The following is a 15179-nucleotide window of genomic DNA, read 5'->3' on the forward strand; positions in this document are numbered from 1 at the left end:
TCATTTCGCTTCAGTCCGACAGGTGGCAGCACTGCTACACGTGAGCCGGGTACCATAATAACAAAGTAGAAGAAGACAATTGAGAGCTTCTCGAAAATGTCTGAGTACGCTGCGGCCGAGAAGAGTGCCCTGAAATTAAAAGGTGTAGGAGCCGTTTCAGCAGGAAAAAAGTAAGTCTTGTGTCGTTCGGTATATTTTTTTTTTTTATAAGAGACGGTGCTTTTTAATCGACAAAAATACGTTAATAGACTGTCGCAACTGATAAAAGCGCTTGGTATTCAGGCAAGGCTAATGTTAGCATGTCTGCTAATCGAAAAACAATGTTACGTTAACTTGAAACGTTACTGAGATTATGTGAATACAATAAAGTCATATTTGGGCAAATCCATTGTCAAAATAGCATTGTACAGTGAAAACCACTGGTCTCATCTGTGACCTCAAAACTGTACACGGTGATAGTGTTACAGTCATGGCTAAAAACATTAGCTAGGTAACGTTAAGTTAGCTAACGTTAGTCATGTCCCTGGACAAGTGTGATCATTTTTTCTCTGTCCTGTCTGTTGGAAGGTAGTGGTTGGCCTGACAAGCTACTCATCAACTACCTGGTCATTCATTATATATCTTTTTTTCAGGAAGAAGAAGGATAAAGAGAGTAAGCGTCGCTTGGAGCAGGTCGCGACCAGTCAAAACGATGAGGAGGAAAAAACCAAAGCATATGTTGACAAAAGGACACCTGCTCAAATAGCCTTTGACAAAATGCAAGAGAAGAGGGTATGTTATGATTCTGCAGTGATTGATCAAGAATTTGAGGCAGAGACATAGCTAATAAATTAGATAAGTTATAAGATGTAAAAGTCAAATTTAGCAGGAGACTAAATTATCCAAAAAGCTCTGGCCGCTGCTGTCTTTTTAGCCAGTCTTTACCACTCTATCAGCCACAACGTCCTAGTAGTATGGGGGCCCATACTTTATGACACAAGCCAGCAATAACCTGTCACCAATCGTCAGATGCACACAATGGGTTTTTTTTTTGTAAGCACAAACAACACTAGCCTAAAATTTTATTATTACAAAAACTTAAATCCAAAAGACCTTTTTTGGAAACTTTCCAGGCATACAGTATGACAAATGAAGATTTTGCGCACTTAGCTTCACAACCAGTAATGCTGCAGATTATTAACTTATGCGCTGTTTTGAACTTTCCCGTTCAACCAAAGGGCTGATTAAATTGGAAATACAGCTGAGATTCAATATACATCTTTTTTTAAGTTTGGGTAAGGTTCATGATTTTTTTTTAGTCATAGTTTATTAGTCTTCACACCATACTGTATATTGGAAACAGTTATTAGCCATTTTCTACCCAAACGACAAAGTTCAATGTTTGAAGCGGTGAATGTTAATGCAACAGAATCAGAATCAGAATCAGCTTTATTGGCCAGGTTTGTGTAGACAAACAAGGAATTTGACTCCGGTAGTCTTAGCTCTCAAAGTACAACACTTAACATATTAAGAATAAAAACAGAGTTGACGGTAAGAATATTTAAAAAAAAAGAAGAAAAAAAAGTGTACAGTATAACAATACAATAGAATATACCATTTTACAAAAAATATACGAAAGAGAGGAAAGGAACAGTGCAATATCGGTCAATAGATAGAGATTTTAGGATTTAAATATGAGTACAGTGCGAGGCAGATCAGTGCAATGGTAATATATTAATAGCAATATTGTAATTGTTGGATTGAAATAGACATGAGGTAGATGAGCACAACAGTGGTGGTTGACTTTGTTCAGTGTGAGGGTGGGGGCTATTTCTGAGTGTTCAACAGAGTGACACGTATGTTTAGAATATGACCAGCTACAAGAGGCAATTGCAGTAAATGCATAGCATTAAGGCAGTTTAAGCATGTGATTTATTGCTCACACTGTGAGAAGACCCCAGCTGTTTTCACTCACACTCACAAATGAGTCCATGTCAAGATTGTGGTTTTAATAGTGTTGCTGTTTTGTAGTACACTGGTAGTGATGTTTGTGGAGGTATTTACAGTGTGCCTAAACTGACAGGGATTACTGTGTATTTTTTTTTAAGGTTTATTTTGTATTCATTTGTATCTCTCTCTCTTTTTCCGTGAAGCAAATGGAGAGGATTTTGAACAAAGCATCAAAGACACACAAACTTAGAGTCGAGGTAAGTCATGTCAGATCTGGCATAGCACCATTCAGTCCCAGCTTGTTAAATTCAGTGAAATGTGCATTAGTCTGTAGACTATACATTGCAGTTGAAATTATTTTAGATTTATAAACCGAGAAAAGGAACAAAATAATGTATCTTCTATTGTTTGTTGATTTGCAGGATTTCAATCGCCACCTGGACACCCTGACAGAGCATTATGATATTCCCAAGGTCAGCTGGACCAAATAGAAGAGGAGCAAATGTTGTTTTTTTTTGTTTTTTTGTTACCGCTTCAAAAGTCTTGCACATCACATTTTGCTTGTTTTAAAATTCCCTCAATTGGCATTCAGTCATTATGATTTAAATCCTGGTGTATACAATAAAGGACTTAGTTAACTTGTATCTGTCGTGTTTCTTTGTCTTGCATTGTATACATTAGAGGTGTTGAAATTAATCAAATGATCAATGCATCGAATCGTGGACATGGACGATGCTGCATCGATAATCAATTATTTCTGTTTACAATTTAATGTTAGTCCTAACAACCTTTCTGTTTACATATTCTGTTATGTTTTGCACATTTAGGAAGTGCCATGTGCTCAGTGCTGTAGTTTTATGTATCCATTTGATTTAGTATTAGAGCACTGCAGAATGTTTTGTTTTTGAAGCTTGAAAAGCTATGAATTAAATATCCTATATGGCTCTAATAGTAAAAATGTATTTGATGCATCGAGATATTGAATCGCTGACATGATAATCGTAATAGAATCGGGAGATCAGTGAAGATTCACACCTCTAGTATACATCCTTGTGATTTGACCACATGGCAGATCAGCTATACATTTAAAGTGTGTGTAAACAATATACATTATGAAGACAAATGCCAGAAAGCGGAATATACTTGCTTTTTAATGAATACATATTAACTGGCTGCAGAAATGGCACACATACTGTAAACCAGAACATGCAAGGTACAGTAGCCCATGCTGAATTATTTGGGATGGCACTGTGAACATCTGAACTACCGTGAAGGTATCAACTAATAGTCAAAAAGTATTTAAGACTTTAAATACCAAAACTAACAAGTTGGTATACAAATATACATATTTCACTAAACAACTACTTTTGACACATTGGCAGTAAAACAGTATGATGTTTGTGTGAAAAACCTGGGTTGAGTAGCATCTTAAAATATGTAATTGTATCAATCAAATGGGAGGATTTACTGTTTTTACACTAACAAATGTATCACAGTGTAAATGTAAACACCACCACCAGTTTGTAAAACACAGTAAGAAGCAGCATCAAACAACGGCAAAGCATTCTCAAACTTTTTATTATGAGATGTTCAGGATTCAGAGAATGTTTGGATCATACAGTTCAGCCTCTTTGATTTAATTGGAAATTGTCTTTTCTCACACTGGAAAATGTATTTTCTTTGCTTTGTAGTGTTTCTTGTGTTGTCAGAGTTTACTTTGGCCCCAGCATTTCACTTGGCTTCACCCACTGGTCAAACTGCTCCTCGGTCAGGTAGCCCAGCTCCACGGCCACGGCCTTCAGCGTGGAACCCTTCTTGTGAGCCGTCTTGGCGATGGTGGCTGCTTTGTCGTAACCGATGTGTGGGTTGAGTGCGGTGACCAACATGAGAGACTCATTCATGAGCTTGTTGATCCTCTCTGTGTTGGCCTCGATGCCCACCACACAGTTGTTGGTGAAGGAGACAGATGCGTCGCCGAGTAGCTGAGCTGAGTTCAGCACGTTCTTGATCATCATGGGTTTGAAGACGTTGAGCTCAAAGTGTCCGTTGCTGCCTCCGATGGTGACTGCTACATTGTTTCCCATTACCTGAGCTGCAACCATGGTCATGGCCTCACACTGGGTGGGGTTCACCTTGCCTGGCATGATGCTGCTTCCCGGTTCATTCTCTGGTAAGATGAGCTCTCCCAGGCCTGAGCGGGGCCCTGACCCTAAGAATCGGATGTCGTTGGCAATCTTCATCATGCTGACAGCCACTGTGTTCAGAGCTCCACTCAGCTCCACCAGAGCATCGTGGGCTGCCAGAGCTTCAAACTTGTTGGGAGCGGTCACAAACGGCAGGCCTGTGAGAGAAGCAACAGTAGAAGCTACTTTCTCAGCAAAGCCAATGCGGGTGTTGAGTCCTGTCCCTACTGCTGTGCCTCCTGCCGCCAGCTCATACACCCTGGGCATGGCAGCCTTTACTCTCTCAATGCTGTACTTAACCTGCTGGACATAACCGCTGAACTCCTGTCCGAGCGAGAGCGGAACAGCATCCTGAGTGTGTGTGCGTCCAATCTTGATGATATCTTTGAATTCTTCAGATTTGGCAGCCAGAGCGCTGTGCAGCATCTGCAGGCCGGGCAGCAAGACGTGGTGGACCTCTGTGGCTGCAGCAATGTGCATGGCAGTGGGAAAGGTGTCATTGGAGCTCTGACTTTTATTGACATGATCATTAGGGTGGACAGGATCCTTGGAGCCTAGTTTTCCTCCTAGGATCTCAATAGCTCTGTTGCTGATCACCTCGTTGACGTTCATGTTGCTTTGAGTCCCAGATCCAGTCTGCCACACCACCAGAGGGAAATGATCATCCAGTTTACCAGCTGAAACCTCATCTGCAGCCTGGATGATTGCATCTGCTATCTTTGGGTCGAGACCGTACTCCTTGTTAACCTCAGCAGCCGCTCTCTTCAGAATACCAAAGGCCTTGATCACTTGGATTGGCATTCTCTCACTTGGTCCCCCTATCTTGAAGTTCATGGTGGATCTGACAGTCTGGGCACCGTAGTACTTGTCAGCTGGGACCTTGAGCTCACCAAACGTGTCCCGCTCGATCCTGTACTCTGAAGCGGCCATTCTGGACGTGCAGATGCGGAGTTTAGAGTTGACGTTAACTCTTTGCAAAGTCAGGAGTTTGCAGTTAAACTGCTGGACGCGTCTCAGAGACCGAAACATGGCTTCTCATTAGAGGTGAATCCGGGGGAGGTCAATGCAGCCTTCCACATTGTGATCTGTCATTGGGTGAAAAGGAAACTGATCGTGAGTCAGCCAATGGCGAGGTAAGAAAGGCGGGACTTCCGCTGTGGCTGTCGTATCGAGTGGAAACGATCAGGCTGCTTCATCCGGATCAGTGAAGCGTCTCACAACATTCCAGGTTTGTACTTCCGGTATACCAGAGAAGGATCATTTACTTTGTAGAATAAAAGTCAGTAACCTTACATAATTTAATAAATGTCAAAACCAATTTAACAATACATGTAATGTATCCAACAGGCCAACTTTTAAAGAAATATTTGAAATTTCTGACACATGGCGTTTGTGATATTGGCATAGAAACATTTTAGGTCATCTATAATGCCTTGAAAGCCATGTTTTTAGTTACTACATGCTATGTACCCCTATTTATTTCTATTTCTGTACTTATAACTAACTAATAAAGTTGTTGGGGGGGGGGGCATTTCTAATATGATGTGATTGTGTAATGTGATGTGTGTGTAATGACACTGAAACACATGGAAGTTAATTATATTTGATATATTATAGTTGATATATTTACCCCCTGTTAGACGCTGTACTGTACATGGACCCAACTTGGTACAGAAACCTAACCAAAAGGTTGGATAATGTTCTAATTCTAATATGTATGAATGTACACTCTACAATGATGATGCTACAGTAGTATGTGTACAGTATACTGTGCAGCAAGGTGCTGGATTGAGTTTGCAAATGCCTCTTTAGAGTATATTCAAATGTTGAGGTATTAGGTCCAAAAGGAAGGAACTCTGTGTGCTTTGGACTTACTGCTTTACTTATTACAACTATTGGGGCCCTGCATCATGTATAGGTTTGGCAATGCAAGACTATGCATCATGTGGCATGTACTTTTATTGTGATATTGTATAGTGTCCTAAAATATATAATTGCATTGGTTTTTTTAACACATTTTGTGTCCGTATAGAGATTATTTGATAAAGATATATTGCATTTTCATTTAATTGCAAAAACCATTGTCACTTAATTCCAATGATTTTGTATAGAGTAGAAAGTCCTTTATTTTGAAGACTGAGAACGTTATTTCACCGGAAGTGTTTTGAGCGTTGTTGCTATCTTCCCTCCGCCGTCTCTTCTCGCGGTAACGTTAGTGTACTGTTAGCTTGCTAGCTAACCCCATCGTTTCCAGGTTTCGTGTCGACCTGAAAAAAAGCAAACGAAGAGAGACACAGAAAGGCTACGCAGCCGAATACCTTTTAAACCCAGGCTGCATTGAGGAACGGGACAATGCCACACAACTTCCAGCCCGGAGATCTGGTCTTCGCTAAAATGAAGGGGTACCCCCACTGGCCAGCCAGGGTAAGCAAGTAACGTTAGCAGCAGCCGGAGGGGCGGAGGGGATGAGCTACTCTGCATGGGACGCCGGAGAAGGTTCTCTGTGTATCCTCGACACTGTCTAACATGAATAACGTTACCTATCATACACATAGCTACATAAGTTAATGTTTTGTTGTGCTTTAGGCCCACAGTCAGTGTACGAGCATCGTAATTTGCATGAGATGCTGTTGGCCTAAGTAACGTTAATCTGAATGGAAACGTACAGCAGCGACGCTAACGTTATTTTGGAAATGACGTTTGAGATCACTGCAGTATTTCTAGATAAGAAACCCTCTTCTCAATATAGAAAATACCCCCTATCCATACAATTTCCATAAGTTAAGTCTGTAATGTTTTGTTTTCCAGAGATAACCAACATCAATACATGCTACCATCAGGTTTGAGTCCCAGATTATTTCTTGCCACCTGGTGTTTACTTGAAAGTCTTGCTTGTTTACAGATAGAAGATGTGGCTGATGGGGCAGTGAAACCACCTCCTAATAAAATCCCAATTTTCTTCTTTGGGACACATGAAACGTGAGTACACAAAGTACAGTACTGTAAGTAACGTTAATGGATTACTTTAAAGCAGATGGTTTGGCGTCAAACTGGAATTCACTACAGAATGATTGAAAGGGTTACATATAAATAGTTTTCAGTTCAAGAAAATGTATAAAAAAAGAGTAATTAGACAATATGAAGTTAGTCAGGTGAAGGTATAAGTTGATTGTGAATTATTGTGTATAGCTCTTGATTCTTCTTTTTTTCTCATGTTACTGTACGCATTGAATGTTAAGTAACTGTAATTGACAGCTCATCTATTTCTATGGTTTATTTATGTTTGAGTAAGGGGCAGGGAAAATCTTATTTGGCTCTTTTCGGTCATGGAATGTGTAAATGGACTTGTGTTTTGAATGTGACTCGCTTTTTGAGTTGTGCATTACCATGGGCGGAACAAATGAAATAAATTATTATTATGAGTTGTTAGAGAAAGCTGTTACTGGTATGTACAGAGCAGTTTGACTTTAAATGACTGCAAATGCAGTTAGCTTCTTCTTTTTTTTATCCATCTGGAAGGAGCAAATTTGATTACAAATTTGGTTGAAATTCATTGACTCAAGTGTAGTTGCTTTTTTTGTCATGCATAGTTGAATTGGCTGTGCCGATTTTGAAATTCTGGCCATTGACTCATCTGTTTGTTTGCATGATATCCTCTTTGAGAGTAATGGTGTGAGACAAAAACACACGCATCACTTCTTTTGTCTCACACAGTTGCTTGTCCGTCTCCTCTCTTAAACTTTGCTCGTTTCTGAAGGTCCAGTGTTAAACATGGACCCGTGTCAGTCTCTGTGTGCAGTATGTCTGATGTGTCTGATCTGGCATCAGACACCATCCGTTTGACAACATGGCACCTGCAGTATATTAATCCATCACTAGGTGGCACAGTATGATGTTCTAGGGTCTCAAGTCAGTGAGCATACTTAATGTCAACCTGTTGTTTAATGATAACGTTGGGGAGGTTTTAAGTAAGTAGCTAAATTGTTCACATTTTCTTTTATCTCTTGCTGTTTCACAGAGCATTCCTTGCAGCTAAGGATCTTTTTGCCTATGAAAAGTACAGCGAACGCTATGGAAAGCCTAACAAAAGGAAGGGGTTCAATGAAGGTTTATGGGAGATCCAGAACAATCCACATGCCTCCTACAGTGCCCCGCCTGTAGTAAGTTACCCCGAAATCAGACCTAAATCCTGAAGCATCCATGATTCAACATTACCTCATACTCTTAAAAATACTGTACATGTTCTCTTGTTAAGTTAACTTTAAGGTGTCAAACCTGAAGGTTTTTTTTCTAATCATTCATGCTCATTTGATGCTTATTAAACTAACTGATGTGATTTTCATGCCCATTGTTTTCAAAACTCGCTAGTAACTTTTGAAGCACTTTGAATGATCTGATTGTTGAAAGGTGCTTTACAAATTAACTTTCCGTGTCTTGTCTTTTGATTATAATGCTGCAGTTCACACTAGGGCGTCCTGATGCCCAGCAGTTTAAGGTGTGATGCTTCCTGCAACATCTATTGTTCAATTGTAACCAGGGAACTGCATCTGCATTCTGCATCTCTGTCCCCATGTTTCATTTCACTGTCGAGGGGAAGGTAAAATGTCCCGAAATTTGTATTAATCTTCTCATCACGGTTCGTCTGCAGCCAGCCAGCTCATCTGACAGCGAGGTCAACAATGCCGGAGGAGGGAGCGATGAGGATGACGATGAGGGAGAAGCCCCGGTGCCTCAGAAAGTAGACTCGGCAAGTGAGGTTGACTCTGATTCTGGGAGTGAAGACCAAGGAAAGGGAGGAGGAGTGAAGCGAAAGCCACCACCTGTGAAGGTAATTGACGTTTAATTTCACTGTCGGTGGGAGAAAAAAAAATCCCTGCTTCATCTAAACGCCATTTTCAGTCATTTGGCTAAAATCATTAACTCATTAGAGCACACTAACTATGTTGTTGAGCTGAATATAAAATGTCATTCTTGCTCACAATTATGGGTACAAGAGGGCGTCGCTTGGCACAATACACAACCAAGTGGTGTGACAAGTGCCATTGGTTACCATAACAATTAGCAATGCTTAGATCTTCACTGAGAATGTATCTGCTTATGTGAGAATAAAAACAGTAGGTAGCAAAAAATGATTAATTACTGGTAGCTTCATTTTTTTGTATTAGGAGTTGTCATCGCAACGACAAAAGCAATAATGATGATTAATGGAGCTCATGTGCATGGCTTGAGCGCCGGTTTGACCGGGCGGATTGTTTGGCTGAAACAGTTGACTGCATATGGAAAAAGAGCTGCAGTGACATAGTTTATAATGGTTCAGTTGTTTTATTTGAATGAATGTGTTTTCTATTTAAGCGGCCTCCCCCTCCAAAAAAGGCTCGCGGCTCATCCAGTGACCGAGATGAAGGGGAGAGTGGATCCCCCTCTGATTCAGAACCCACACCTTCAGAGTCTGAGTCCGGCAAGAACAGTGACCAGGTAATTACACGCACAGATACACACAACACGGTATGATTGTTGGGTGAAACTAAACCGCCTATAAATTACTAATTTGTTTTCTTCCAACAGGATTTTACTCCAGAGAAGAAGTCTGGTGGACGAGGTGGAAAGAAAGCAGGAGGCAGAGGGAAGAAAAAGGTGAACCATCAGCCCCCTTGCACATTCAAATTTATTTAATTTTTTTTTTTGTCATAGCAGCTTGTGATTTCTTCTTTTTATCTCCCAACTCTATCCCCTTTTTTCCCCTCTGTGACGTTGCAGAAGGCTACGTCTGCATCGGACTCCGACTCGGGATCAGGGTCAGAGAAGAAAGTAGTTGACAGCGACTCAGAGGACCAGAAGCCTCGGCCAGCTTTGTCTGGCTCTGAATCCCGATCTGGCTCAAAGTCTGAATCCGACTCAGATCCACCTCCCCGGAAGGGCCCGCAGGCACGCAAGAAAGGTGTGGGTTGAGTCTTGTTTAAGATCGGATCGATCAGTTTCAGCTTTATCCAAAGTTCTAGAGATGAATGTCGTTTGATATTGAAGGAAAGATTTCATGCCTTTCTATTTGCTTATGTAAATGTGCTCAATGCTAGTTTTTTTTCCCCCACCCACAGAGAAGCCCCCACCAAAGCCTCGTGCACGGAAACCCAAACCCGCCCCGGCAAAACGAGCACCTTCATCCTCTTCGGACAGCGATAGGTCAGTCAAGTCTTTGACTATATTTATTTATATAGTCCAATATCACAAATTTGCCTCAAGGGGCTTGACTGACAGACAGACAGACAGACAGACAGACAGACAATGGATGTCATGTGCACAGAATAACCAGGCTGCTCTACAGATTTCCTGTTTGTTTCCTGTTTATGCACCACATATTCAATACCGTATTGTGACGTCCATACCAGCTTGTTGTGAAAGGCAGCGTAACGGTTGCAATGTGTTTTTTCACAGTGACAGCGACACTGACCGCATCAGTGATTGGAAGAAACGAGATGAGGAACGCAGACGGGAGCTTGAGGAGCGCCGGAAAAAGGAGGAGGCAGAGGAGCTCCGCAGGCTACGTGAGAGAGAGAAGGAGGAAGACGAGCAAAAGAAAAAAGACAAAGATAAGGCCAAAAAAGGGAGCGACAGTGACAGCAGCAGCTCAGACGGAGGTGTAGATGATCACCCATTGAAGAAGTCCAAGAAACCCCCTCCACCCCCAATCCCTGCACCCTCGGACTCTGATTCTCCAACTGAGGTACAACCACTTGCTAAAAAATACGACGTTACGTTTTGCTTTATTCAAAGTAATGAGACTGCAGGTGACTGGGTGCCATTGACACATGTGACACCTTGTGCTTTTCCAATCAAAAGGCTAAGAAGTCATCCAAGAAGCCTGACAACCAGAAGAAGGCAAGAATAAAGAAAGAGAAGGAGAGAAAAGAGAGAAAGGAGAAAGAGCTGAAAGAGAAGAAAGCCAGACGCTCAGAAGAGAAGTCCAGAGCAAGGTGAGTGCACAATGGGGAACAGACTACGGTATGCAAACCTCATTAAAATTGAATGTACACAGATCACAGTTCTCTCTCTCTCTCGCTCTCGCTCTCTCTCTCAGGTCTAAGCCTGAAAAACCCAGACGCAAACCAGAGAGGCCGCCAGAAAAGAAAGTGGAAAAAAAGAAGGGTCAGTGTCTCATGCAATCAGTCAGTTTGTTCACTGCAGCTGATTAGTAAACTTTTCTTGGTGGAAATGTATTTGCATACACTAAAACTGTGCGACAGGTAGACCGATCAATTATGTTTATTGTTTTTGTGAGGTAATAATTCAGTACCGAATATTGACCGTTACTTGGTGTGTCCATATGCAGAGCCATCGCCAGAAGAAAAGCTACAGAAACTCCACACTGATATCAAGTTTGCACTGAAAGTGGACAATCCAGTAAGTGACATCTATGATTTTGATAAAATACAATTTGCCCATCTTTCTGTGTTTTTATGCCAGCGTGAAAACTGAAATTGTATGTATTTGTGTGTTATTAGGACATAGACCGGTGTCTACAAGCCCTGGATGAACTTGCAGCGGTGCCTGTCACCAGCCAGATCCTCCATAAGAACGCTGAAGTTATTGCAACACTAAAAAAGGTGCATTTTTTTTTGTCTATTGTTGACGGTCCTTAATTCTCAATAACTCATCTTGCACAAAGACAGGATAACCCACAGTTAAAATAATGGAAATAAATATAGATGACATGCTGTCCTAATTTAAACTAAAATGTACTTTTTGTTGTAACGTATTTCATTAGTCAGAATATAACACAGTCATACACTTTGCACTTGAAAAGGTGGGGTCTCTGGAGGTTAACAGTTGCTTTCTGGAGTATTGATGATTGTTGGATACTACACTAATCCACTGCTTAATGCTGCTTCTCTGAGATATAAAATGTAAGCAGAAACACGAAGACACTATAGTTTTCCATGTCTACTGTGTCTTTTTTTAATAACTCCATATAGAAATGTGGTTACTTTACTTCTCTAGTTTTATTGATTCATTTCATTTTATTTATTAACTCAAATGTGCATTTACAAGATGTTAAATATCAGTCAGTTAAATGTCAGCCTACCTTGTTTGTTGTTTTTTAATAATCAGGGCTGTACTGTATTTTTTTAATTTCAATGATCTATTTGCAACTTTTTTCATGCGTTTGTTTGTTTTTGTTAATGGACAATATAGATTCGGCGGTACAAAGCCAGCAATGCAGTCATGGAAAAAGCTAGTGAGGTCTACAACAAGTTAAAACTTCGCTTTGTGGGAAAGCCGGACGTGGCAGCTAAACCTCAAACGGACGACAAGGAACCAGAAGATGATGAGAAGAAGACACAAAACTCAGGTAAAAACTAGTGATAGACCGATTTTATCGGATATTTGCGTTTTTACGTGTATCGCCATCGGCCGATACGCGGCTGCTGCGTTCGCCGATATATTTTTTTTCTCCCAGCATTATTTACAGACCGGCATCCGCAGGCAGCTCTGTGTTGCTGGAGACGCTGCAGTTCACGTGCAGACCGTGCACTGCCCCTCCACCACTAGCAGAGTGCTGGTGCTGGAAGCCTGCCAGGCTTCCAGCACCAGCACTCATGGCAGTCTTAAATTACAAATCAAGCACTTTATTTCAATGGGTACTTTTCAGGTTTATTGTTTTTCTTAAATTATTTAACTGTGTTGACAAGGGACATTTTGTGATGACCTGATTATATCTGTCTTATAATATGTCAGCAAGCAATGCATCATCAAGGCTGTATTGTAGATGTTGATGAAAGCCTTTTACCCTTGCACAGTTAACCATATGCAGTGCACCCATCCATATGATGCACATTGCACACATAATTTGGGTGATATGAATGTAAGATGATTGCAGAAGTGACACTGATCTTTGTTTTTGTTTATTATTTTTAAAGAAATGGCAGAGCAGATTCCGAAAACAAATCCAGTGTGGCAGGGTTTACATTTTTATGATATAAATTGAGGGAGCAAAAGCAGTATCGGCTCCAAATATTGGCTCAAGAAAATCGGCAGCCCGTATCGGTCATCGGCTAAGGTTGATGGAAAAAAAAATCGGTATCGGCACTATCTGTCGATCCCTAGTAAAAACTCACACCTTGGATCTAGCCTCCATCTGGGTTTGATATTACCTCCGATTTGTTTTGTATTTTTTTCTTTTAATCTATTTCCATTTTCTAGACTCCACTCCAGTGAATGGGGAATCGGAACAGAAAAAAGATAATATGGAGGTAGAAGAAAATCCAAAATCTCCTGCCCATGAGGAGAATAATGATAATACTGCTTCAAGTCCAATCAGGTAAGCATCCCATGTGAAGTAATGTACAGTACATTTTTGCTCTACTTGTAATTGGCACAGGCTACTAACTGATATGAAAGCAGATCTTGGCTCATGGACAATAACAAAAAGGCATGAATCTCCTTGGAACGATGCCATATTTAGTTTTAAGCTGAGCCATTTCATGTCTTCACTCAGCACTTTGTGTCAAAGTGGGACCGATTTGCTAACCATGACGAAGCTTATGTTGAGCATCTGCTCTTTAATATACAAGTAATCCTAATTGAAGCACAGCAGTGGTCGTGACTGATAATGTACTTTCTGTTTAGACGGAGCCCAGACAGCCCTGCTGAACAGCGGCTTCACTCATATGAAGAAGCAGACAACTCCATCTCCACAGAGATGGAACCACCTGCTGTAGAAAGCTGAAAGACCCTTAACCACCACTGCAGTGGACCAAGTGCTAAAGATGGTGGCCTCTTTGTTTGGCGTCATACAGTGCTCCAACATTGCAACACACACCCAGCATTTCCTACAGTATCTGTTACGTCAATGTTGATGTTTTGGACATTTTGTACTATAATGATATCAAACCAGAAGGCCCTGTTGCTCAAACCAGTTGGTCCATTATTTATCACAGCAAAAAGGAAAGCTTATTAGTGTGATAGTTTGTGGCGCTGCGCGAACTCCTTTTACTTCTGAAAATGTACTTTTTTCTTTTATACAACACTCAGCCCGTCCTGGATCTTCACCCTGTAATTCTGCTACTTTGTTCTTTCTACCACATGAACTCTTACTTTGGTCTTTCATACTGTATGTATATTGAATGATTACATTTTTAGCACTTCTAACCTTAAATTAGGCTGGGGTAGTATGAGATGAAACTTCAATGATTCTCGTGGGAAAATGGAGCCATGCCGTTAATTTTTTCGCTTGGAAGATTTGGTGCAGCCCGAACATCTGTTGGCTTCATTTTTTTTTTTTTTATAAAGCCTACAAAACATCAAAAAGGCCTCTTGTCTGTGTGTATGACATTGTGAGAGTGGTAAAGTACTATTGTGAGTCTTTTATGTTAAGTATTTCTTTTTAAATTATCTGGTCTTGATCCAGTTAATCCAGTCTGAAATGTAAAGCCATTAATTGAGTCCCTTAACTGTTTTACAACTGACTTCAACCTACTTTTTTTATAGCCTTATTTGCAAATATTTGCATTTACAGTTTTGTCTAAAACAATAATTGCTGTGGAGTTGAACACCTTCTACTCTCCTCTCCCCATAGTGTCTGCTTTCAGTAACTTGCGTAATACATGGAATAAATGTACAGATTGAAAACTGCCCTTAAAAGCTATTGAGATCTCATGTAGCTGCAGCCTATTTTGACATTTTCCTGTCATGCATACAACAGGTGTTTTTAGTGCTATGTAAATTGGTAAAGCATTTCTATCACTTAGTTGAGACTTGAATAAAAATCTCAGCATGGTTTTGTTTCTATTTCATTTCTTGGCGTGTAAAACTTTCTTTTAATCAATTTGCTTTGCTTGTGTTAAAGAGTGTTTTACCAACAACTGCATCAGCAAATGGTTGGTTATTTGTAGGTTACTGGTACTAAAATGATAGTCCACATTCTTTTTATGCAACATAGCCCACTGCTCTTACATACTCCACTGACTGTAGGCTTGTTAATGACTGGTTGACATGTCATGGGGCTCATTCACAAAAGTTGACAATATTATGAGGAATTATAGCACAAGCCTTCAAACTGACAGTGTCTTT

General features: G+C 40.6%; 3 protein-coding genes across 3 annotated transcripts; 2 read left to right on the forward strand and 1 right to left on the reverse strand.

Moving 5' to 3' along the window:
• The first annotated feature begins 61 nt into the window (after positions 1 to 61).
• fam32a (family with sequence similarity 32 member A) lies at positions 62 to 2573 on the forward strand. Its single transcript, XM_078259042.1, has 4 exons — positions 62 to 170; positions 633 to 771; positions 2133 to 2186; positions 2352 to 2573. Exons 1-4 carry the CDS (start codon positions 97 to 99, stop codon positions 2418 to 2420), a joined length of 336 nt encoding a protein of 111 aa, XP_078115168.1. The 5' UTR covers positions 62 to 96; the 3' UTR covers positions 2421 to 2573.
• A 489-nt stretch (positions 2574 to 3062) lies between these two features.
• On the reverse strand, positions 3063 to 5186 carry fh (fumarate hydratase). Its single transcript, XM_078259040.1, has one exon. The coding sequence runs from the start codon at positions 5139 to 5141 to the stop codon at positions 3642 to 3644; it is 1500 nt and encodes a 499-aa protein (XP_078115166.1). The 5' UTR covers positions 5142 to 5186; the 3' UTR covers positions 3063 to 3641.
• A 1105-nt stretch (positions 5187 to 6291) lies between these two features.
• hdgfl2 (HDGF like 2) lies at positions 6292 to 14886 on the forward strand. The gene is made up of 16 exons (XM_078259039.1): positions 6292 to 6536; positions 7015 to 7091; positions 8131 to 8272; positions 8761 to 8940; positions 9465 to 9587; positions 9678 to 9746; positions 9870 to 10050; positions 10208 to 10292; positions 10545 to 10833; positions 10950 to 11083; positions 11188 to 11255; positions 11440 to 11510; positions 11612 to 11713; positions 12303 to 12459; positions 13311 to 13428; positions 13737 to 14886. The coding sequence occupies exons 1-16, from the start codon at positions 6465 to 6467 to the stop codon at positions 13834 to 13836; spliced, it is 1968 nt and encodes a 655-aa protein (XP_078115165.1). The 5' UTR covers positions 6292 to 6464; the 3' UTR covers positions 13837 to 14886.
• Positions 14887 to 15179: the final 293 nt, after the last annotated feature.

Source organism: Sander vitreus, chromosome 9 (assembly GCF_031162955.1).
Source record: "Sander vitreus isolate 19-12246 chromosome 9, sanVit1, whole genome shotgun sequence".
Taxonomy (NCBI): domain Eukaryota; kingdom Metazoa; phylum Chordata; class Actinopteri; order Perciformes; family Percidae; genus Sander; species Sander vitreus.